This window comes from Bombina bombina, chromosome 5 (genome assembly GCF_027579735.1).
Source record: "Bombina bombina isolate aBomBom1 chromosome 5, aBomBom1.pri, whole genome shotgun sequence".
Classification (NCBI taxonomy): domain Eukaryota; kingdom Metazoa; phylum Chordata; class Amphibia; order Anura; family Bombinatoridae; genus Bombina; species Bombina bombina.
The window spans coordinates 750,228,943-750,253,204 of record NC_069503.1 but is presented as its reverse complement, the minus strand read 5'-3'; the positions used below and the strand labels follow the sequence as shown (position 1 = coordinate 750,253,204).

Genomic DNA, 24,262 nt, shown 5'->3' with positions numbered 1-24,262 from the left:
CAAGTACTCGGAGAGACTCATTATTTTGAGACTAACACTAGCATATGAGTTATCAACTCCAACATTTGCACCTCAACACTTGCTCTTGGTGACTTTTGCACTTGGCACTTTCTGTTTGTGTACAGAAATGGGAACTTGAACTGCCTAAGCCATTATATTGGATTGCCATTCTTTATGCTATAATATCAGCAGCATTGCTAGTATATGTATTTAGCAAATATATATTGTAGTATTAGCCTCTTTTAGAACACACATTTTATCATTATCTGCATTTCCTATTCAGGATTAATTTCTTGGTTTTAGTATCTAATTAGTTGATTTTAGACGATGTGGCCACATCATATTAGAACCTACTAATTTCAATCAGCTGTATTGATTTTTAAACTGTCGTAATTAATTCATCTTATTTTCACTTTATGAATTAGCATGTGTCTATTTGTTTTATTTATTATCTGATTTGGTTATTAAATTTACCCTTTTGATCCAACATTTAACTAGTGCTTATTAGCATTTTTATATATATATATATATATATATTCTTATAAGGATATTGGTATTCACCTTTTATTATATCTGTGAACTTAGCCTTGTGCGCCACTCTATCACCCACCTATTTTCCATTTGACCACTACCTGGACTGTGTTTGAGAGATCACGGTTCCCTTAGAGTTGGCCTGAGTTCTTTTTAGTATCTGTCCAGACTTATTTAGCACTGTTCTTTAAAAGCTTTAACCAAGATGCCAAAGAAAAGGCAGAAGCCTTCTGACCTTTCCTAAAACCAGAAAAGATAACAAATAGACTAGAAGTCTGTCTGAAATCTGAGTAGGCTTCAACATAATATTTCAAAACTCTTACCACATCCAAAAAATGTAAGAATCTTACCAAAGAATTCTTAGGATTAGGACACAAGAAAGGAACAATAATTCCTCCACTAATGTTGTTAGAATTCACAACTTTAGGTAAAAATTGAAATGAGGACAGCAAAAACCACCTTATCCTGATGAAAAATCAGAAAAAAAGGAAATTCACAAGAAAGAACAGATAATTCAAAAACTGTTCTAGCTGAAGAGATGTCTAAAAAGAACAATACTTTCCATGAAAGTAAATAATGTCCAAAGAAAGCATATGCTCAAACAGAAGAGCCTGTAAAGCCTTCAGAACCAAAATAAGACTCCAAGGAGGAGAAATTGGCTTAATGACAGGCTTGATACGAACCAAAGCCTGAACAAAACAATGAATATCAGAAAGATTTAGCAATTCTTACTGTGAAACAGCACAGAAAAGCAGAGATTTGTCCTTTCAAGGAACATGCAGACAAAATCTTATGAAGAAACTATAAAATCCTAGGAATTCTAAAAGAATGCCAAGAGAATTCATAAAAAGAGCATCATGAGATGTAAATCTTCCAAACTCGATAATAAATCCTACCAGACACAGATTTACGAGCCTGCAACATAGTATTAATCACTGAGTCAGAGAAACTTCTATGACTAAGTACTAAGCGTTAAATTTTCATACCATCAAATTAATGATTTGAATTCCTGATGAAAAAAAACGAATGTTAAGATATAAGGTCTGGCCTTAATGGAATTAACCAAGATTGGCAACTGGACATCCGAACAAGAACCATATACAAAAACCTGTGTGGCCATGCTGGAGCCACCAGCCACACCAAAGATTGTAAAGAGACCATTCTCCCGGATGTAAAGCTTGATTAACAGAGATAATCCGCTTCCCAATTGTCTATACCTGGGGAAAAGACCACAAAAATTAGATAGGAGCTGGATTTAGCCCAAGCAAATATCCAAGATACTTCTGTCACAGCCTAAAGACTAATAGTCCCACCCTGATGATTGACATACGCCACAGTTGTGATATTGTCTGTCTGAAAAAACGTCTCTTCTTCAAAAAGAAACCAAACTGAAGAACTCTGAGAATGCACGGAGTTCCAAAATATCAAATGATAATCTCGCCTCCTGAGATTTCCAAACCCCTTGTGCTGACAGAGATCCTCAGACAGCCTCCCAACCTAAAAGACTTGCATCTGTAGAGATCATGGTTCAGGTTGAAAGAACCGAAGAGACCTGTAGAACTAAATGATGGTGATCTTAACCACTGAATCAAAGATAGTTAAACATTAGGATTCAAAGATATAAAAAGTGATATCCTAGAATCCCTGCGCCATTATTCAGCATAAAAAACTGGAAAAGTTTCCTATGAAATGAGCAAAGGGAATCGAATCCAATGCTGCAGCCATGAAACCTAAAACTTCCATGCATATATAGCAACTTGAAGGAAATAATAGAGACTGAAGGTTCCGACAAACGGAACCCAATAAACTTGTTACTTGTCTGAAAGAAACAAAAACATTGACACAATCTATCTGGAAACCTAAAAAAGGTGACCCTTGTGTGAGGAAACAAGGAACTTTTGATAAAAAGATCCTCTAACCATGTCTTGAAGAACCAACAAAGTTGAAACGTATGAGATTCCGCAGAATGAAAAGACTGAGCCAGTACCACGATACCGTCCAAATAAGGAACACTGAGAACCTTGAAAAGATTTTTAGAGCTGTCGCTAGACCAGAAGGAAAAACAACAAATTGGTAATGATTGTCAAAAAAAGAGAATCTCAGAAAATAAAAAATAATCTGAATGAAAACAGAAAATGAAGATATGCATCTATTGTATCTATTGTAGACAAATAATGCCATCACTGACCAAAAAGGCCGAATAGACCATATAAACACCTTTCTAAAAGATGGGACACTTATATGACAGTTCAAAAAGATTTTCTATCTTTGGAACAATGAATAGTCTTGAATAAAACCCCCAAAACCAAGTTCCTAAAATGAAACTGGAAAAAAATACCCCAGAAAACTCCATGTCTGAGACACACTTCAGGAAAGTGTTAGTCTTACTGGAATAGCTGGAATATGATAGAGAAAAAAAGACTTCTCACAGATGGTTTTACTCTGAAACCTATTCTGTATCCAAAGTTTAAGAAGTTTGGACCGAATAGAACCAAACAAATTTCAAAAAAGACTTAACCTGCCCCTTACCAGCCAAGCTGGAATAAGAATCGCACCTATATGCAAATTTGGGGAGCTGACTTTGAACTTTTTTTTTTTTTTTTTTTAAAAAGGCTTAATTGAATGAAGAAAAAAACTTCCAATTATAAACATGTTACTTGGGGAAGAATTCAGGATTCCGTTCCTTAGTAAGAACAGAAAACTAAAATAAGCTTAAAGTTTTAGTCTTAGAACTCAATCTTGAAGCCCAGAGTAACAGTTAAATAATTGAATCCAATTATGAACCAAATAATTGAATATCTTGGAAAAAAATAAATATGGATTTTAGAAATCAAATTAGCATTCCAAGATTGAAATCACAAAGTTCTTCTAGCTAAAATAGCTAAAGACTTAGATTAAACCTCATTTGCGAAAATATTTAATAAAATGACAACACAAATGAAATTATTAGCATGCTAATCAAGTTAAAGGATCAGACAACACACTGGACTTGCACAATCAACAAATGCAAGATAACAAGACAATGCAATAGCACTTATTCTGAACTTCAAATAAGTAGAAGATTTTGTCCTTTTAACAATGCTAAACAAATCATAACTTGATCTTAAAGTATCCAACCAGAAAGATGCAGCAATTGCAACATCAGCCAAATAAATTACAGGTCTAAGAAAAAGTACCTGAAAATAATTTTCCTTAAATAAGATACGACCATCTGAAGAAAAAAAATAAATACTATTTGCTATAAGAATAATAGTATATTTAGCAGGAGTAGAGATAGCCCCAATAACTTGGGGAATCTTTCCTCAAAACTGAAATTTAACTGCCGGCAAAGAATACAATTTAAAAACCTAGTATCAGGAACTGGAAAAAAAACCTCTGACGAAACCACAGAAGATTAATAATTTAAATGTTAGCTAGTCTTTAAAATCAAAAGAACTAGATATTTTAATATCCAAAATGATCAACACTTTTTGAACAAAGAGCAAATGTACTCTAATAAAGAAAAAAAGTAGATTTGTTAGTGTCAATATCTGATGAAGAAAAATTCTGAATGAGAAAAAAAGCACCATCAGAGAAGGATAATTCATTATGTTGTTGGTCATTTGAAACTTAATCAATTAAAAAAGAAGTTTGAAAAAGACCTAAACATTTTATTAGAAGGCGGGACGTCAGACAAAGCCTTTAAAATAGAATCAGAAAAATATTCTTATAAATTTCTAAGTATATCTTGTACATAAAATATAAAAAGAATAGCAATATATAAAGCATAAATACTAATGGATTCTGCATGTAAAAGTTTATCATGATAACTTATTACAAACCATAGCTAAAGATAAACATTCATAACATTAAAATAAATGAACTTAGCTTTGGTAGGACTGATATCAGTCAACAGGAATCCCTCAGCATTTCTTGATACAGGAATAGTGTTTTGAATATCTTGCAATATGTAATAGAAAAAAACAACATATAAAGCAAAATTATCAAATTCCTTAAATGACAGTTTCAGGAATGGGAAAAAATGCAAAATAAACAAGCTTCTAGCAACCAGAAGCAACAAAAAAGTGAGACTTAAATAATGTGAGAAAAAAGTGGAACAAGTATGATGCCCACATTTTTGGCGCCAAGTATGACGCCACATCCTCTGACGTCGAAACTGACGCCCACATTTTTTGGCGCAAAAAAACGTCTGAATACACATGCATCAAAAAAATGACGTAACTACAAACAACTTCCGGCGTCAACTACGATGCCGGAAATGACAAAATTTTGCGCCAAAAAAGTTCGCGCCAAGAATGAAGCAATAAAATGAAGCATTTTCTGCCACCGCGAGCCTAACAGCCCGCAGGGAAAAATAGTCAATTGAAAATTGAAGGTAAGAAAAATAATATTTATTCATATGCATTATCCCAAATAATGAAACTGACAGTCTGAATGAAGGAATACTGATTATCCTGAATCATGGCAAATATAAGTTTAAAGACATATATTTAGAACTTTACATATAAAGTGCCCAACCATAGCTTAGAGTGTCACAAAAAATAAGACTTACTTACCCCAGGACACTCATCTACATATAGTAGATAGCCAAACCAGTACTGAAACAAGAATCAGTAGAGGTAATGGTATATATTAGAGTATATCGTCGATCTGAAAAGGGAGGTAAGAGATGAATCTCTACGACCGATAACAGAGAACCTATGAAATAGATCCCCTAGAGGAAGACCATTGTATTCAAATAGGCAATACTTTCTTCACATCCCTCTGACAGTCACTGCACTCTGAGAGGAAAACCGGGCTTCAGCCTGCTGCGAAGCGCATATCAACGTAGAATCTAGCACAAACTTACTTCACCACCTCCATGGGAGGCAAAGTTTGTAAAACTGAATTGTGGGTGTGGTGAGGGGTGTATTTATAGGCATTTTAAGGTTTGGGAAACTTTGCCCCTCCTGGTAGGAATGTATATCCCATACGTCACTAGCTCATGGACTCTTGCTAATTACATGAAAGAAATAAACTTTCATGATTCAGAAAGGGCATACAATTTTAAACAACTTTCCAAATTACTTTTATCCTCAAATTTGCTTTGTTTTCTAAGTATTCTTTAATGAAAGCTAGGCTCATAAACGGACTTCTAAGTCGTTGAAGGTCACCTCTTATCGCAGTGCATTTTGACAGTTTTCTTAGTTAGAAAGTTCTAGTTCATGTGCACAATATGGATTACATTGTGTTCACTCCTGTGGAGTTATTTATAAGTCAGCAGCACTGAGTGACTAAAATGCATTTATGTCAAAAGAACTGAGATATGGTAGTCTACAGAGGCTTAGATATAATTTAATCACAGAGGTAACAAGTATATTAATATAACATTTTTGGTTATGCAAAACTGGGGAATGAGTAATAAAGGGATCATCTATCTTTTTTAAAAATAGCAGTTTTTAAAGTTGACTGTCCTTTCAATCAGGATTTAGCCACCAGCATATGCAATGTACTACCATTTTAACATTGTGTGTTTTTGAAGTACACCTTTAGAATTATGTTTTGTCCTTTGTTGAAAAGCATATCTAGGTAGGCCCAGGAGCAGCAATGTACTACTTGGAGCTAGCTGGTTATTTGTGGCTGCACATATATGCCTTATGTCATTGGCACACCCAGTGTGTTCGGCTAGCTCTCAGTAGTGCGTTGCTTCTCATTGATTCTCACTCAGCAAAGAATACCAAGAGAGTGAAGCAAATTTGATGAGAGAGAGGTAATTGAGGCTTATCATGATTATTGAAGCATTTATTTATTATTAAAACATTTCTTTTGTATGCCAGCTGGAATTCTTCTAATTGGCAGCCAGCAGTGAAATGCTCTTTCACTCAGGTGGATTTCAAGCTCATCTATGCACTGATAATTATTATAAATGACTATCGGCTTCACAAAGGATGAAATTTGTATTCACACAGCAGATTCAGAAAGTAAGGACTGAATCAGTTAAGCAGCACTGGGTGTGCAAATTAAAGCTTCAACTGCTTCATCCTAGTAAATTAAAGCTGATAGGACACAATGATAAAAAAAATAGCTTATTGTAAAATGCAAGAAATCATTAAGAGCTACATGAGAAATACAAAGATTATAATGCAGAACATTGGTGATCCACACTGTTTAAATTGAAAATGGCTCATTGTAGCATAACAAAAAATCTTGTGAGAAGGTAGGAACAGTACTTACACAGTGCCCAAGCTTAGCAAGCATTACAGGAGACAACAAACAGAATTAAATTGACACAAAATTGTTAATCACACAAAAATATGTAACATCGCTGGCCTAAAATTAATTATGGAGAAGTTTAATGCCATACATTAACAAAAACAAACAAAACAAAAAAATGACCATTAAAATGTTTTATATATGCATGGTATTTATCAGCAAATAAGTACTGTCTGTATTATAAATGATCTGCATACATGTTACAGGTTTCCAGTTAAATGTGCATTGTTTTGCAGTTTTAAGGGACACTGAACCCAAATTTTTTATTTCATGATTCAGATAGAGCATGCAATTTTAAGCAACTTTTCTAATTTACTCCTATTATCAATTTTTCTTCATTCGCTTGCTATCTGTATTTGAAAAAGAAGGCATCTAAGCTAAGGAGCCAGCCAATTTTTGATTCAGACATATGGGCAGCACTTGATTATTGGTGGGTGAATTTATCCACCAATCAGCAAGAGCAACCCAGCTGGTTCACCAAAAATGGGCCAGCATCTAAAATTACATTCTTGCTTTTTAAATAAAGATACCAAGAGAATGAAGAAAATTTGATAATAGGAGTAAATTAGAAAGTTGCTTAAAATTGCATGCTTTATCTGAATCACGAAAGAAAAAATTTGGGTTCAGTGTCCCTTTAAGGATATACCCTTTAAAAGCGTTTTCAGTATGTTTGTCTATTTTGCTGCTGTTCAATAGAGACAGATATAAATGAGTGAATAGGATTCCCATGATTATTGTAATTCTGGCTGAATTAAGAAGCGACCACTCGGGTACCAAAAATATGTAGACAACTGAGTTAACAGAATAACATTTTAAATATCCTTAATTTAAACATTTAGGGCCAGATTATGAATGGAGCACTATTTAGCGCTTTTGCTCACACGCTAGAAGAAAGTAAAAAGTTGACTGATTGCACGCTAACCCGATGCACACAAAAAGTTAGAATAAATAGAACATTTTCTTGTATGTGAAGAACATTGGAATTTAAAATATTCATATTTTCATTTTGGGTTAGCGCACTTTGTGATCGGGTTTGCACACAAGAAGGGTGTTAGGGTGTTTTTCTACTTTTTTGCTCCATTGACTCCTATGGGGGAATATGTTATCAAGTACACAATATTGTAATTTCAGCTTTTTTACGCTCGTCAGATTAGTGCAAGTGAAAATGGTTTACTTTTAACTTGTAATACAAGCCCTACCAGACACATGCAAAAAGCTTACTTCTAGCAGAGTCAGTGCTTGATTGGGAGCGTTAAATACGGCTCCACTTGTAATATGGCCCTTTATCGTGAATTCAATTCTAAGATGAATGTCCCGTTAAATAATTAAAGGGTCATGAAACCCAAAGTTTTTCTTTCATGATTTAGAAAGAGCATGCAATTTTAAACAACTTTCTAATTTACTTCTATTATCTAATGGGCTTCATTCTCTTGGTATCCTTTGCTTAAAAGCATATCTAGATAGGCTTAGTAGCTGCTGATTGGTGGCTGCACATAGAAGCCTCATGTGATTGGCTCACCCATGTGCATCACTATTTCTTAAACAAATTATATCTAAAGAATGAAGCAAATTAGATAATAGAAGTAAATTGGAATGTTGTTTAAAATTGTATTCTCTACCTGAATCAGGAAAGAAAAAAATTGGGGTTTAGTGTCCCTTTAAGCATCTGACACTATATGTTAAACCAGCCCAGAGCCATGGCGCCACAGTCTAAGAACATCCATAGTTACACTATGCCCTGTATTCTAAGGGCCATTATAGTCATTGCACGGTACGCTGTTCTATTAACCCCTTTCTCTAAATTAGATATTACTTTGCAAAGATACAGCAACCATACATGTTGCTAAGCTTGAGGGCAAATGCCATGGAACACCTCACTGTGCAACACATCAAGGACAGTTTAGAAAAGACATAAAAGGCTACTCTTTCAATGCCATTGAGAGAGGCTCAAACAAGGATGATACATAGGGACTATATTACCCCACATCACTTTTCTAAATGGCAAAGTTAATGCACTAAGTGTGTAATGTGTAGCTAATCATTCTTTTGATGTATTTCCTTTTAGACACTGTATAGATATGCCTCCTTGTGTGGTATAAACCAGTAACTGAACGCCATAATATTCTTTCACTGATTAAACTTCAAGCGAGAAGATGTATCTTAAGTCTTTTGGACAGTAAAAAATGAAACTTTCCAAAACCGAAAGGGGTAAAGTCAAACTTAAAGGGCCATAAAACCCAATATTTTTCTCCCATGATTCAGATAGAGCATAAGATTTTTAACAACTTTCCAATTTATTTCTATTATTATCTAATATGCTTTGTTCTCTTGGTATCCTTTGTTGAAAAGGATATCTAGGTAGGCTAAGAAGCTGCTGATTGGTGGCTGCGCATATAAGCCTCATGTTATTGGTTCCCCAATGCTTTTAGCTAGCTCCCAGTAGTGCACTGCTTATCCTTCAATAAAGGTAAGCAAGATAATGAAGCAAATTAGATAATAGAAGTAAACTGGAAAAAAAATTAAAATTGTATGCTCCACCTAAATTCATGTCCCTTTAACATTTCATGATTCAGATAGAGCATGCAATTTAAACCAACTTTCAAATATACTATACTTATCAAAACATGGACATTCTTTTTATATGCATACTTTCAGCTCCTACTGAGCATGTGCAAAAGAGCATAGTATATACGAATATGCATTTTGTGATTGGCTGATAGCTGTCACATGATACAGGGGGTAGGAAAATTGTAATAAATTTGAAAATCAGCCAGAAAATATTCTACTGCTCATTTTAAATTTAAAGTAAGTGCTACTTATTGGTCATTTAATTCAAATAAAAATTAGCTAAACAACTTTTTGTAGAAAACACAATGATAAACAATGTTAACATAGACAATTCTTTTTGAAGAAATGGCAACAGTTTATTAAAACACTGAGCCTCGACCTCCAAAAACAGATCTAGCTAACTTTCTCGCAAAAATATATCTTTCTCACAGCCTCACTACAAGGAGGATGGGGTATCTTATATGAAGGGTAAAAGAGAGATGGAGTTATCAATAGAAGTAAGTTGCTTCTTGAAAGTGCACTCCTTGAGTCATGTTGAGAGAGTGTTGGAGGAGGATGGCAATGAGATGGCAGGAGAGAATCAGTTTATTAATTTTAACTCCCCCCCCCCCCCACACCCAGCTGCTGCAATATCAGGGTTAGCTGATGAGGCTATCTAGAATATTAGAATTAATGCATCATATTAAAGCAATATTCCAGACAAAACTTTTCACACAGGTTCATTTGACTTTTGAAAAGAAGCATTTTTGCAATATACATTAAAGGGACAGTAAACCTAAAAAATAATGTTATATAATTCTGCACATAGTTCAGAATTATATAACATTATATTAGTGCTATCGTTATAAAACCTTATATTCCCTTTGAATTTTTAAAAAATATGTCAGTTTTTCAGACCCGCTCTCTGTGCTCTTCTGAGTGGGTCTGTTTTTATTACACAGCGCATCGGGCCAGCTGTATAGCCACATCCCGGCCCAACCGCACCATAACACTAAGTGCAGCTCGCTCCTGCTGTCAGACAGAGCAGGAGCAAGCTGCACTTAGTATTATGGCGCGGTCGTGTTGGGCTGTGACTATACATTTTAGGTTTACTGGCACTTTAATTAGCTGATATGATACAAGCCCCACTTCCTCTTTGAGCAGCTGCAGTATTTAAAATGCTGGTGCACTGAGAACATCTAGCTATGCTTCACATGCACGTGCAGAGAAAAATTATAACACTAAAATAGTGATAACTTTTACTAGAAGCATTTTTGTCAATGTATGTTTATTGTAAATATGTTTCTATTCAAAGATGTAATTCATCTATGTGCATTTAATCTTTGACTGGAATGTTCATTTAAGTTGACACTCTCAACATCAATAAATTGCTCACTTTGGTTATATTTTCAGCTTTTTCCTTCACAGTATAGTTATTGTTATATGTTTTATACAATATAAATGAGGATTACTTAATACTATAATACAGATGATCTGCGTATCATGAGACAAATTTGATTTTATTTACAATAAGTGATCTGCACTTTACAATTGATAACTCTGTACGTTGTGCATGCTTCAAAATGAAGAACTTAAATAAAATGACATGCTCTGAAGAAAAAGAGAGTGTAATGCTATCACTATAATGGCCCTTTAATATAATGTGCTTCTGTGGGTCAATTTCAGCCCCAATGTTGATAAATAAGAAACTCAAAAATTTAATTTGCAAGATTCAAACAGAGAATGCAATTTTAAGACACTTTTAAATTCACTTTGATTTTCAAATTTACTTTGTTCTCTTTGTATCTTTTGTTGAAAAAGAATATCTACATTTCCTACACTGATGGGAGCTGGCTGGTGATTGATGACTACACACATTTGTTATTGGCTTATCAGATGTTATTAGCTAGCTCTCTCATTGCTGCTCTGGAGTTGACTTTAACTATGTGTTTAATACATTTCCCAGGGTTACATACATAGTTATATCCAAGCAACAATGCAATAATAAAATGATCTGATATATAAAAGCATTTCTTTTTGCACTTTTCTATCCCTTTAATGGATCCATAGTTACACATCATGAGTGTGAGCAATGCAGCAATTTGCTGAATAATAATGTTTATTGGTGAGGAAATTACAGCTCTCAGAACAAACAGCATGTACTATTCTGGTTTTTATTTGCTTCCCTAGTGTGCAGATTTGCTAAACCTAATATTTTAGATGACAGTATCATAATAATAGATGAATAAATAATACAAAAATAAGGAAATACAAACAGGAAGAATGGCCATGATACATCATGAATACTGGACAGATTATTTTTGCTGCTGTAATGATACCAATGTTTGCACAGTGACCGTTACAATTCAGCTCTTTATAGGGACATGAAGGCAAAGATTAAACTGTTGTGGTGCCAATAGAAGATGCAATTTTAAAGGGACAGTCTACACTAAAATTGTTATTGTTTAAAAAGTTAGACAACGCCTTTACTACCCATTCCCCAGCTTTGTACAACCAACATTGTTAGATTAATATACTTTATAACATTTAAACCTCTAAATGTCTGCCTGTTACAAAGGCTCTATAGAAAGCCTCTTAATCACATGCTTTTTTTATTAGCTTTTCACAACAGGAGACAGCTAGTTCATGTGGGCCATATTGATAACATTGTGTTCACACCCGAGGAGTTATTTAAGAGTTAGCACAACACAGTATTAAATGCAAGTCAATAGATAATAAATAAAAAGTCATGTGATCAGGGGGCTGTCAGAAGATGCTTAGATACAAGATAATCACAGAGGTAAAAAGTGTATTAATATAAAAGTGTTGGTTATGCAAAACTGGGGAATGGGTTATAAAGGGATTATCTATCTTTTAAAACAAAAAAAATTCTATTGTAGACCGTCCCTTTAAGAGTCTTTTCCATTTATTTCTACTATCAAATTTACTTTGTTTTCTTGGTGAGCTTATTTTGAAAGCATACCTAGGTATACACAGGAGCAGCATTGTACTACTGGGAGCCAGCTGCCGATTGGTAGTTACACACATATGGCCCTTGTCATTGGCTCACCAGATGTGTTTAGCTAGATCCCAGTTGTGCACTGCTGCTCTAGAGCTGACTTTATGCAGGGGACAAGCACATTGTTATATGCAAGCAGTGATGCAATAATAAAAAGCTCTAACACATTAGATCATTTATCTTTGCGCTTGTATGCCACTTTAAAGGATCATTAAACTCATAAAAAAAATGTATTTCCCACAAAATAATTAATTCTGCAAAGTTAAATTTAAAAATGAAAATTGTATTATTTTTTTCTCAGAATGTAATTTGTGGTCAGAATTCTGACCTTCCTACATACTGCACAGTGATTGTTTGATATGATAAGATCGTTTTTTTTACAACAGCAAATGACAAAAAACAAACATGCTCAAGAGGCTTTTCAAGGTGAAGGTCTCCATGTGCTTCCAAACAGTGCATATTTTGCAATTGTTAAATACATTTAAAGCATTTAGTTTGTATGCAGATCTTTTTTTTGCAACAAAATGGTTCATTTTTTATGCATATGTATATAAATAAGTACCAACAACTACAGAATACATTGTATATGTTTACATGAGTGCATTATATTTGGGGTACCATCTAATTTGTGTCTTGTATTGTTATATTTTATTTTTTTAAAGAAAATGAAAGTGATGCACAAGTTGAATAAATTAGTTTGAACCCAGCATGTACTGTAGATCCCTATTGAAAAGAAAAACATAATTTATGTAAGAACTTACCTGATAAATTCATTTCTTTCATATTAGCAAGAGTCCATGAGCTAGTGACGTATGGGATATACATTCCTACCAGGAGGGGCAAAGTTTCCCAAACCTCAAAATGCCTATAAATACACCCCTCACCACACCCACAATTCAGTTTAACGAATAGCCAAGAAGTGGGGTGATAAAAAAGTGTGAAAGCATATAACATAAGGAATTGGAATAATTGTGCTTTATACAAAATCATAACCACCACAAAAAAAGGGCGGGCCTCATGGACTCTTGCTAATATGAAAGAAATGAATTTATCAGGTAAGTTCTTACATAAATTATGTTTTCTTTCATGTAATTAGCAAGAGTCCATGAGCTAGTGACGTATGGGATAATGATTACCCAAGATGTGGATCTTTCCACACAAGAGTCACTAGAGAGGGAGGGATAAAATAAAGACAGCCAATTCCTGCTGAAAATAATCCACACCCAAAATAAAGTTTAATGAAAAACATAAGCAGAAGATTCAAACTGAAACCGCTGCCTGAAGTACTTTTCTACCAAAAACTGCTTCAGAAGAAGAAAATACATCAAAATGGTAGAATTTAGTAAAAGTATGCAAAGAGGACCAAGTTGCTGCTTTGCAAATCTGATCAACCGAAGCTTCATTCCTAAACGCCCAGGAAGTAGAAACTGACCTAGTAGAATGAGCTGTAATCCTCTGAGGCGGAGTTTTACCCGACTCAACATAGGCAAGATGAATTAAAGATTTCAACCAAGATGCCAAAGAAATGGCAGAAGCTTTCTGGCCTTTTCTAGAACCGGAAAAGATAACAAATAGACTAGAAGTCTTTCTGAAAGATTTAGTAGCTTCAACATAATATTTCAAAGCTCTAACAACATCCAAAGAATGCAACGATTTCTCCTTAGAATTCTTAGGATTAGGACATAATGAAGGAACCACAATTTCTCTACTAATGTTGTTGGAATTCACAACTTTAGGTAAAAATTCAAAAGAAGTTCGCAACACCGCCTTATCCTGATGAAAAATCAGAAAAGGAGACTCACAAGAAAGAGCAGATAATTCAGAAACTCTTCTGGCAGAAGAGATGGCCAAAAGGAACAAAACTTTCCAAGAAAGTAATTTAATGTCCAATGAATGCATAGGTTCAAATGGAGGAGCTTGAAGAGCCCCCAGAACCAAATTCAAACTCCAAGGAGGAGAAATTGACTTAATGACAGGCTTTATACGAACCAAAGCTTGTACAAAACAATGAATATCAGGAAGAATAGCAATCTTTCTGTGAAAAAGAACAGAAAGAGCAGAGATTTGTCCTTTCAAGGAACTTGCAGACAAACCCTTATCTAAACCATCCTGAAGAAACTGTAATATTCTCGGTATTCTAAAAGAATGCCAAGAAAAATGATGAGAAAGACACCAAGAAATATAAGTCTTCCAGACTCTATAATATATCTCTCTAGATACAGATTTACGAGCCTGTAACATAGTATTAATCACAGAGTCAGAAAAACCTCTGTGACCAAGAATCAAGCGTTCAATCTCCATACCTTTAAATTTAAGGATTTCAGATCCTGATGGAAAAAAGGACCTTGAGACAGAAGGTCTGGTCTTAACGGAAGAGTCCACGGTTGGCAAGAGGCCATCCGGACAAGATCCGCATACCAAAACCTGTGAGGCCATGCCGGAGCTACCAGCAGAACAAACGAGCATTCCTTCAGAATCTTGGAGATTACTCTTGGAAGAAGAACTAGAGGCGGAAAGATATAGGCAGGATGATACTTCCAAGGAAGTGATAATGCATCCACTGCCTCCGCCTGAGGATCCCGGGATCTGGACAGATACCTGGGAAGTTTCTTGTTTAGATGAGACGCCATCAGATCTATTTCTGGAAGTTCCCACATTTGAACAATCTGAAGAAATACCTCTGGGTGAAGAGACCATTCGCCCGGATGCAACGTTTGGCGACTGAGATAATCCGCTTCCCAATTGTCTATACCTGGGATATGAACCGCAGAGATTAGACAGGAGCTGGATTCCGCCCAAACCAAAATTTGAGATACTTCTTTCATAGCCAGAGGACTGTGAGTCCCTCCTTGATGATTGATGTATGCCACAGTTGTGACATTGTCTGTCTGAAAACAAATGAACGATTCTCTCTTCAGAAGAGGCCAAAACTGAAGAGCTCTGAAAATTGCACGGAGTTCCAAAATATTGATCGGTAATCTCACCTCTTGAGATTCCCAAACTCCTTGTGCCGTCAGAGATCCCCACACAGCTCCCCAACCTGTGAGACTTGCATCTGTTGAAATTACAGTCCAGGTCGGAAGCACAAAAGAAGCCCCCTGAATTAAACGATGGTGATCTGTCCACCACGTTAGAGAGTGTCGAACAATCGGTTTTAAAGATATTAATTGAAATATCTTTGTGTAATCCTTGCACCATTGATTCAAAGAGGTCGCATGTGAAAACGAGCAAAGGGGATCGCGTCCGATGCAGCAGTCATAAGACCTAGAATTTCCATGCATAAGGCTACCGAAGGGAATGATTGTGACTGAAGGTTTCGACAAGCTGTAATTAATTTTAGACGTCTCTTGTCTGTTAAAGACAGAGTCATGGACACTGAATCTATCTGGAAACCCAGAAAGGTTACCCTTGTCTGAGGAATCAAAGAACTTTTTGGTAAATTGATCCTCCAACCATGATCTTGAAGAAACAATACAAGTCGATTCGAATGAGATTCTGCTAAATGTAAAGACTGAGCAAGTACCAAGATATCGTCCAAATAAGGAAATACCACAATACCCTGTTCTCTGATTACAGACAGAAGGGCACCGAGAACCTTTGAAAAAATTCTTGGAGCTGTAGCTAGGCCAAACGGTAGAGCCACAAACTGGTAATGCTTGTCCAGAAAAGAGAATCTCAGGAACTGATAATGATCTGGATGAATCGGAATATGCAGATATGCATCCTGTAAATCTATTGTGGACATATAATTCCCTTGCTGAACAAAAGGCAAGATAGTCCTTACAGTTACCATCTTGAACGTTGGTATCCTTACATAACGATTCAATATTTTTAGATCCAGAACTGGTCTGAAGGAATTCTCCTTCTTTGGTACAATGAAGAGATTTGAATAAAACCCCAGCCCCTGTTCCAGAACTGGAACTGGCATAATTACTCCAGCCAACTCTAGATCTGAAACACAATTCAGAAATGCTTGAGCTTTCACTGGATTTACTGGGACACGGGAAAGAAAAAATCTCTTTGCAGGAGGTCTCATCTTGAAACCAATTCTGTACCCTTCTGAAACAATGTTCTGAATCCAAAGATTGTGAACAGAATTGATCCAAATTTCTTTGAAAAAACGTAACCTGCCCCCTACCAGCTGAGCTGGAATGAGGGCCGCACCTTCATGTGGACTTAGAAGCAGGCTTTGCCTTTCTAGCAGGCTTGGATTTATTCCAGACTGGAGATGGTTTCCAAACTGAAACTGCTCCTGAGGATGAAGGATCAGGCTTTTGTTCCTTGTTACCCTGGAAAGAAATGGAAAGTAGAGTTGATTTAGAAGCCATATCAGCATTCCAAGTCTTAAGCCATAAAGCTCTTCTAGCTAAAATAGCTAGAGACATAAACCTGACATCAACTCTGATAATATCAAAAATGGCATCACAGATAAAATTATTAGCATGCTGAAGAAGAAGAATAATATCATGAGAATCACGATTTGTTACTTGTTGCGCTAAAGTTTCCAACCAAAAAGTTGAAGCTGCAGCAACATCAGCCAATGATATAGCAGGTCTAAGAAGATTACCTGAACACAGATAAGCTTTTCTTAGAAAGGATTCAATTTTCCTATCTAAAGGATCTTTAAACGAAGTACCATCTGACGTAGGAATGGTAGTACGTTTAGCAAGGGTAGAAATAGCCCCATCAACTTTAGGGATTTTGTCCCAAAATTCTAACCTGTCAGACGGAACAGGATATAATTGCTTAAAACGTTTAGAAGGAGTAAATGAATTACCCAATTTATCCCATTCTTTGGAAATTACTGCAGAAATAGCATTAGGAACAGGAAAAACTTCTGGAATAACCACAGGAGATTTAAATACCTTATCTAAACGTTTAGAATTAGTATCAATAGGACCAGAATCCTCTATTTCTAAAGCAATTAATACTTCTTTAAGTAAAGAACGAATAAATTCCATTTTAAATAAATATGAAGATTTATCAGCATCAATCTCTGAAACAGAATCCTCTGAACCAGAAGAGTCATCAGAATCAGAATGATGATGTTCATTTAAAAATTCATCTGTAGGGAGAGAAGTTTTAAAAGATTTTTTACGTTTACTAGAAGGAGAAATAACAGACATAGCCTTCTTGATGGATTCAGAAACAAAATCTCTTATGTTATCAGGAACATTCTGCACCTTAGATGTTGAAGGAACTGCAACAGACAATGGTACTTTACTAAAGGAAATATTATCTGCATTAACAAGTTTGTCATGACAATTAATACAAACAACAGCCGGAGGAATAGCTACCAAAAGTTTACAGCAGATACACTTAGCTTTGGTAGATCCAGCACTAGACAGCGATTTTCCTGTAGTATCTTCTGACTCAGATGCAACGTGAGACATCTTGCAATATGTAAGAGAAAAAAACAACATATAAAGCAAAATTGATCAAATTCCTTAAATGACAGTTTCAGGAATGGGAAAAAATGCCAAAGAACAAGCTTCTAGCAACCAGAAGCAATGAAAAATAGAGACTTAAATAATGTGGAGACAAAAGCGACGCCCATATTTTTTAGCGCCAAATAAAACGCCCACATTATTTGGCGCCTAAATGCTTTTGGCGCCAAAAATGACGCCACATCCGGAATGCCGACATTTTTGGCGCAAAATAACGTCAAAAAATGACGCAACTTCCGGCGTCATACGTGTCGCCGGAAGTTGCGTCATTTTTTGACGGAAAAGAATTTTTGCGCCAAAAAAGTCAGCGCCAAGAATGACGCAATAAAATGAAGCATTTTCAGCCCCCGCGAGCCTAACAGCCCACAGGGAAAAAAGAGTCAAATTTGAAGGTAAGAAAAAATGAATAATTTAAATGCATAATCCCAAATATGAAACTGACTGTCTGAAAAATAAGGAAAGTTGAACATTCTGAGTCAAGGCAAATAAATGTTTGAATACATATATTTAGAACTTTATAAACAAAGTGCCCAACCATAGCTTAGAGTGTCACAGAAAATAAGATTTACTTACCCCAGGACACTCATCTACATGTTTGTAGAAAGCCAAACCAGTACTGAAACGAGAATCAGTAGAGGTAATGGTATATATAAGAGTATATCGTCGATCTGAAAAGGGAGGTAAGAGATGAATCTCTACGACCGATAACAGAGAACCTATGAAATAGACCCCGTAGAAGGAGATCACTGCATTCAAATAGGCAATACTCTCCTCACATCCCTCTGACATTCACTGCACGCTGAGAGGAAAACCGGGCTCCAACTTGTTGCGGAGCGCATATCAACGTAGAATCTAGCACAAACTTACTTCACCACCTCCATCGGAGGCAAAGTTTGTAAAACTGAATTGTGGGTGTGGTGAGGGGTGTATTTATAGGCATTTTGAGGTTTGGGAAACTTTGCCCCTCCTGGTAGGAATTTATATCCCATATGTCACTAGCTCATGGACTCTTGCTAATTACATGAAAGAAACTGTATTTTTACATTTTAATAATGACATTCCCTAAACTGAAGCATGTTTACTGGCCCTCTAAAACATTTTTTTTTACTGCCCAATAAATCCATACAAAAGCTGTATCTTACAAGCAGGTGTTTAAGTTTGCTGTTTCCATGAAATAGTATTTCAGTCTCGGAGAAGTGAGATCACAAGCATGTTAGCCCATATGTGTGCATGTGATTGTATTACTCCCATATTAAAGCACAGAGCATGATGGGAATGTGCACATCACAGAAATAATGAATTGGAGGTGCTTCCTTTAGGACGGTCTTCTTTGAAATAAAAATAGCAGTTCAGGTAACTAGCCAGTTTGCTGCAGAGAACGTAAAGTCAAAAGCAATATAGGTAAAATGCAATAGACATCTAAATGCTGGAATAGGAGTGATACCTTAAACTTGATGAATCACTTTCATGTTCCTTTAATCAGACTTTTTGGGATATTTTCTTTCATTTAACATCTACAATTGAAAACACTGAGCAGTTTTCATAGTAATTTATAATGCAACTTCTATACAACGTGACTATATAGTTTATCATTGGTTAGCTACCTGAGTTCTAAGCCATAACAATGTTGTCTCACATAGATTTACATTATTAGGATTGTATAGGAAACATAACAAAATCTTGTAAAGAATACAAACTGCAATTTTTGTTATTTATTTTTAACTAGATAATTAAGACCTATTTGTAAAATGGATTGTATATAACTGAAAAGCATTTTCTCCATTCACAAATTCTGACAGTTAATTGTGGGTTGGGTCATGTTCCAAGGTAGTTTGTACGTGCATTTCACCTTACCTCACAGTTATTGAGATCTAAAGACACATCTTTCAGATTGGGGTTACAGGCCAAGCCAAGTAATAGAGCCCTGGAAAAAAAAACAAGGTCATTCAATAAATGTTTTCACATTTTCCCCATGATTATGTATTTTAGACCATTGCATGGGCATAAGAGTTGTCCACAAAATTACCAGGAGAACCTGCTATTTTGACACTACTTTCCCCTTAACTTGTACTTATTTAATACAATTTCAATACACCTGATTTTGACACGTACATTAAACAAGTGCTTGGCAGACCACTTGTATCTTTTGCCAATAATACTCTGAATATGCTAACACAGGGGGGTGAACTTTTTTAGTGTGTGCCAAATTAGATTTAATCTCCTAAAATTCTCTTCAGTGCACATGATAACTTTTTTTTTCAATTGAAAAGAACATTAAATAAAAAATAAATAAAAGGGACACTAAAGTCAAAATCAAGCTATCATGATTTAGATAGAGCATGCAATTTTAAAAAAAACTTTCCAATTTACTTCTATTATCAGAGATGCCCTCAATATTTGTACATGCACATTTTCCAGTTCCTACTGAGCATGCTTGCAGTGTATAAGTGAAGGAGACTGTGATTGGCTCAAAAAAATATAGAGTGTGGTGTACACAGATATACACCGCACTCATAGGGGGCGCTTACTAGTAGCTAGCATATAGGTACAAATATATAGCAAACAATAAAAAAGATACCCAATCCAAATTTGTGGATGCTGGAGTGTGGGTAAATGCAAATATCAAAAGATGTCCATAAAAACAATCCTGAAAGATGGAGGCAGCTCTCTGTCATAGGATGGTCATCCTTATGTATCGTGATCTAAGAAGAAAGAGGAACAGAGGCGCCAAGCATGGCCTAATAACGTCAGGGCTCCAACACTCAGAACCGACAAGATAGAATATTCTCACAAGTGAGGCGCACCCAAATTGGTGCTATTGTAGCGGACTGGAACTTAAGCAGTGGTCCAGCTCACTGATCGCCGCCAGCCGAGACCCCAAATCCAGATAATCCTTAAAAGGGCCTATTGGTTAAAGCCTGGAAGGACAAGAAAAAGGCACAAGCATAGCCCAGTAACGTTTTAGCCAAGGAGATAGAGAACTTAAAGGTTGCACTTACAGGAGGCAAAGCACCACCAGGTGCAATATCAGCAATACTGGGCCCTCTCAGCCGCCCAGTGGACTGTGGAATCCAACCAGCAGGAAAATGATATTCCCAAAAAAATGATGAGCAAAAGAGAAAAAAAAATGCCCCCACGAGAGCAAAAAAATGGATAGTAGCAAGTGTATATTTAAAATACTTTATTAAAACAAGCAACGCGTTTCTCAGCCACCACAGGGCTGTTTCTTCAGGCTAGCCGTATATTCTATCTTGTCGGTTCTGTGTGTTGGTGCCCTGACGTTACTAGGCCATGCTTGGCGCCTCTGTTCCTCTTTCTTCTTAGACTGTGATTGGCTGATGGCTGTCACATGATGCTGGGGAATGGATGCAAATTTCTCAGAAAAAAAAAATCTATTTTTAATTTGATATTCATAGTTAATTTGATATTCATTTTTAATTTGATATTCATAGTCTTATTATTGTGCATTTGTGAATTATGCAATTCAGCTGTATTTAATGGTCCTTTAAGGTAATTTTCCTATAAATCTATAACATATACGAACAATGCTTGGATTCATAAAAAATTATATATATCTCAAAAGGCCATTACAATGCAAAAATAACAATAATATGATAGAACATGTAATTCCCCCACTAGCAGAGAAGAATGAGTTTAACCAAAGGAATTAGGCACATAGTTAAAGTATTCCCTTTTCTTGCTTATCCGGCTTCAGTCTTCAATGTGACTGTTTTAGCAATCAAATTTCTTTAATAAATAGTTAAATCTCACACACTTTACAGAGTGCATGATCATTATGACAAATACAACACAAATGCAATGTAGACACTAAAATAAAGAAACACACAAAGGCTAAGGATGAGAAAGGAAGTTTCTAAGCATTACATTTTATACAAATGTAAGAATTCCAAACCTTGCTGGATATTTTAACTATGTACAAATACATAAGATCTTTTTTATTTTTCACAAAAACACACTATGTGAGCGAGAATAATTGGGAGCATCAAAGATCAGGCCTGAATTTTCTGCTTTGCAGTAGCTCAGACTCTTTATTGGTCAATTTGTTCTGCAATTACATCAGGGGCATAATGTCTTTTTGCAAATAACTCAGCTACAAACCTAATTACGTGATAGCGTTTAATTGCATTCTAAACATCTATGCAGTTCATTTGCTTTGTTCCACCATTTTAATAGGATTAGGTCTGATACAAAAATATATTCTATTAGATTAGACTATGCACTGAGGCAAATTATACTAATGGATATGTTCAAGCAAGCAGCTAACTGTACAAGTATTTTTATGTTTCATATGGTCACTGTCTTTAAGCAGGAAAACCAAAACTCTAATTGATATTTATAACTAAATAAACAAAACTGCAACTGTTTATTCTACCATATAGTCTGAATCACATAAACCAATAAAATGATCTGAGATATGTTGATCTTATAAGGATGTTAAAACTTTTAACATGACTAGTTTTTGCAAGTTATTGGGAAACAATGATGTCTTTATTTAATCTACCCAAATTAACTTATAGTTTCCCCAGAAGAAATTTGACTAATGTAAAAACTAATGTAAAAAAATAAATAGAAACCATTCCTCGTGATATTGTAATGTTTCCTAGATGCTTGTGGAAGCATCATTATAAACTGCTACCATTAGCAAATACATTTACATACATGCATAAAATAAAAACTATATTTACAAACTGTACATGATAGCTTTATGTTAAACTTTAACAGTTAAAGTGATGGTAAACTTTACATATATGGCATTGATGAGCTAATCTTTGCCATTAAAAATTTACTTTTTTTTTTTAAATTAATTTGTGAAAAGGGTTAAATCCTTGTGTGTGGTAATGCTTCTATTACAATGTTATGCCGGCCCAGAGGGATGAACTCTTTTTTATGATAACAATTCCAATGAACATCCAATCAGTGTGTGTGTCATATGACACTCTTGAATTCTAGCTCTTTGAAAGCCCTTAGGAAGCCTATATAGAGAGTGTGTGTGTGTTTGGGGGGGTGCTCTAATGTCACAGCCCAGCTGAAAGAGGAAATGAAGGGGGCGGAGGAACAGAAAATACCAAGTAGGCTTATCAATCTTTTATTTTATATAATAAAAGATTTTGGCTTTGCTTGTAATGTAAACTAATATATTTTTCCTTGCAACAATAGGAGTCATTCTTCGACAGTGATTCAAGTTACAAAGCCTGCACAATAACAATATATATTATTATTGTCAATAAAGTTACATTAATATGATAATATGTGGAATGTAATAATCTAAACAAACCTAAAACCTATTTTTTTCTTATTTACCAAAGGTTTTTATATTGTGTCTAAGAACCCCCTAGTTTATATAAAAAAGTAGAAGTTAAACATACCCAAATTAAGAATTAGTGGCCACTCTTGGACTACGGACATTAAATATAAAGAAGGGGTGAAAATTTGGGGATATATCAACCGGGCCACTTTTGAACCCATTCTAAATAGAATTCCACTAATATATTTCAACGTTAAAGGTAAAAACAAAACATATAGGGCCACACTTAAATCCTAAGTATATCTATATAAAATCTATATAGCAATACTCACAATAAATTAAACAGTAAAACAGCATGTCAAAAGAATGTAATAATCATACTATATGACTTATTTGAAATATAAGTTGTGAGCATCATACTTATACATGCAACTATGTGGAAGGAAATCTTGTCACTATCCTTAGGCCTAAATAAACAATTAGCAGGAGGAAGTTACAACCTTATATAAAGGGTCGTATAAAAATATGTGAAAACCCATGTCTAATGGCTAGAATATGATGAACGGAGCAATATATGCAGCATGCGATTTAAACCATCTCCATGCTCAATATAGCAGTATGTGGAGGCTTCCAGGCATATGGAATCTATAGAGGTTATCATCAAGAACATGAGGGACCCAAACTAATATTACTAGCTGGTACTAAATACATATATCTATGTGCTGGCGCTAATCCAAATAAAAATAAGAAATATTTGGTCAACTATCAGGAGGGGGGCTACCTTCGATATAACTGTTCTAAAGAGAAGGAACAAAACATTAGATATACCATACTGATGACAGGGAGAATGCCAAGAAAGGATACCCCAGTGTTTCCCTCTATACCAAACTTACTAGACGTCAGCATATACAGTATATGTGCACAATGCACATATATCCAATATTAAACAATTAAATTAAAAAAAATGAAAGTAAAGAAGGGAGCTATCTTATGTACTAGTGCAGAAAGGAATTCACAGTGTTATTGACTAATATTAAAGGGACATGAAACCTAACATTTTTATTTTTTTTATTTTTCATTATTCAAATAGAGCATGCGATTTTAAACAACTTTCCAATTTACGTCTTTTATCCAATTTGCTTCATTCTCTTGGTATCCGTTTTTGAAGAAGCAGCTATGCACTACTGGGAGCTATCTGAA

The 24,262-nt window shown here is 35.3% G+C and overlaps 1 protein-coding gene across 3 annotated transcripts in view; it reads right to left on the bottom strand.

Annotated features, from left to right (window-relative positions):
- The window catches only part of CARMIL1 (capping protein regulator and myosin 1 linker 1), a 668,567-nt gene that overhangs the window by 288,440 nt on the left and 355,865 nt on the right, over nucleotides 1-24,262 (bottom strand). For all 3 annotated transcript variants that reach the window (XM_053714815.1, XM_053714816.1, XM_053714817.1), the window contains exon 17: nucleotides 19,651-19,720. In XM_053714815.1, the coding sequence (XP_053570790.1) occupies nucleotides 19,651-19,720 (70 nt within the window). The remainder of the gene's footprint in view (nucleotides 1-19,650; nucleotides 19,721-24,262) is intronic.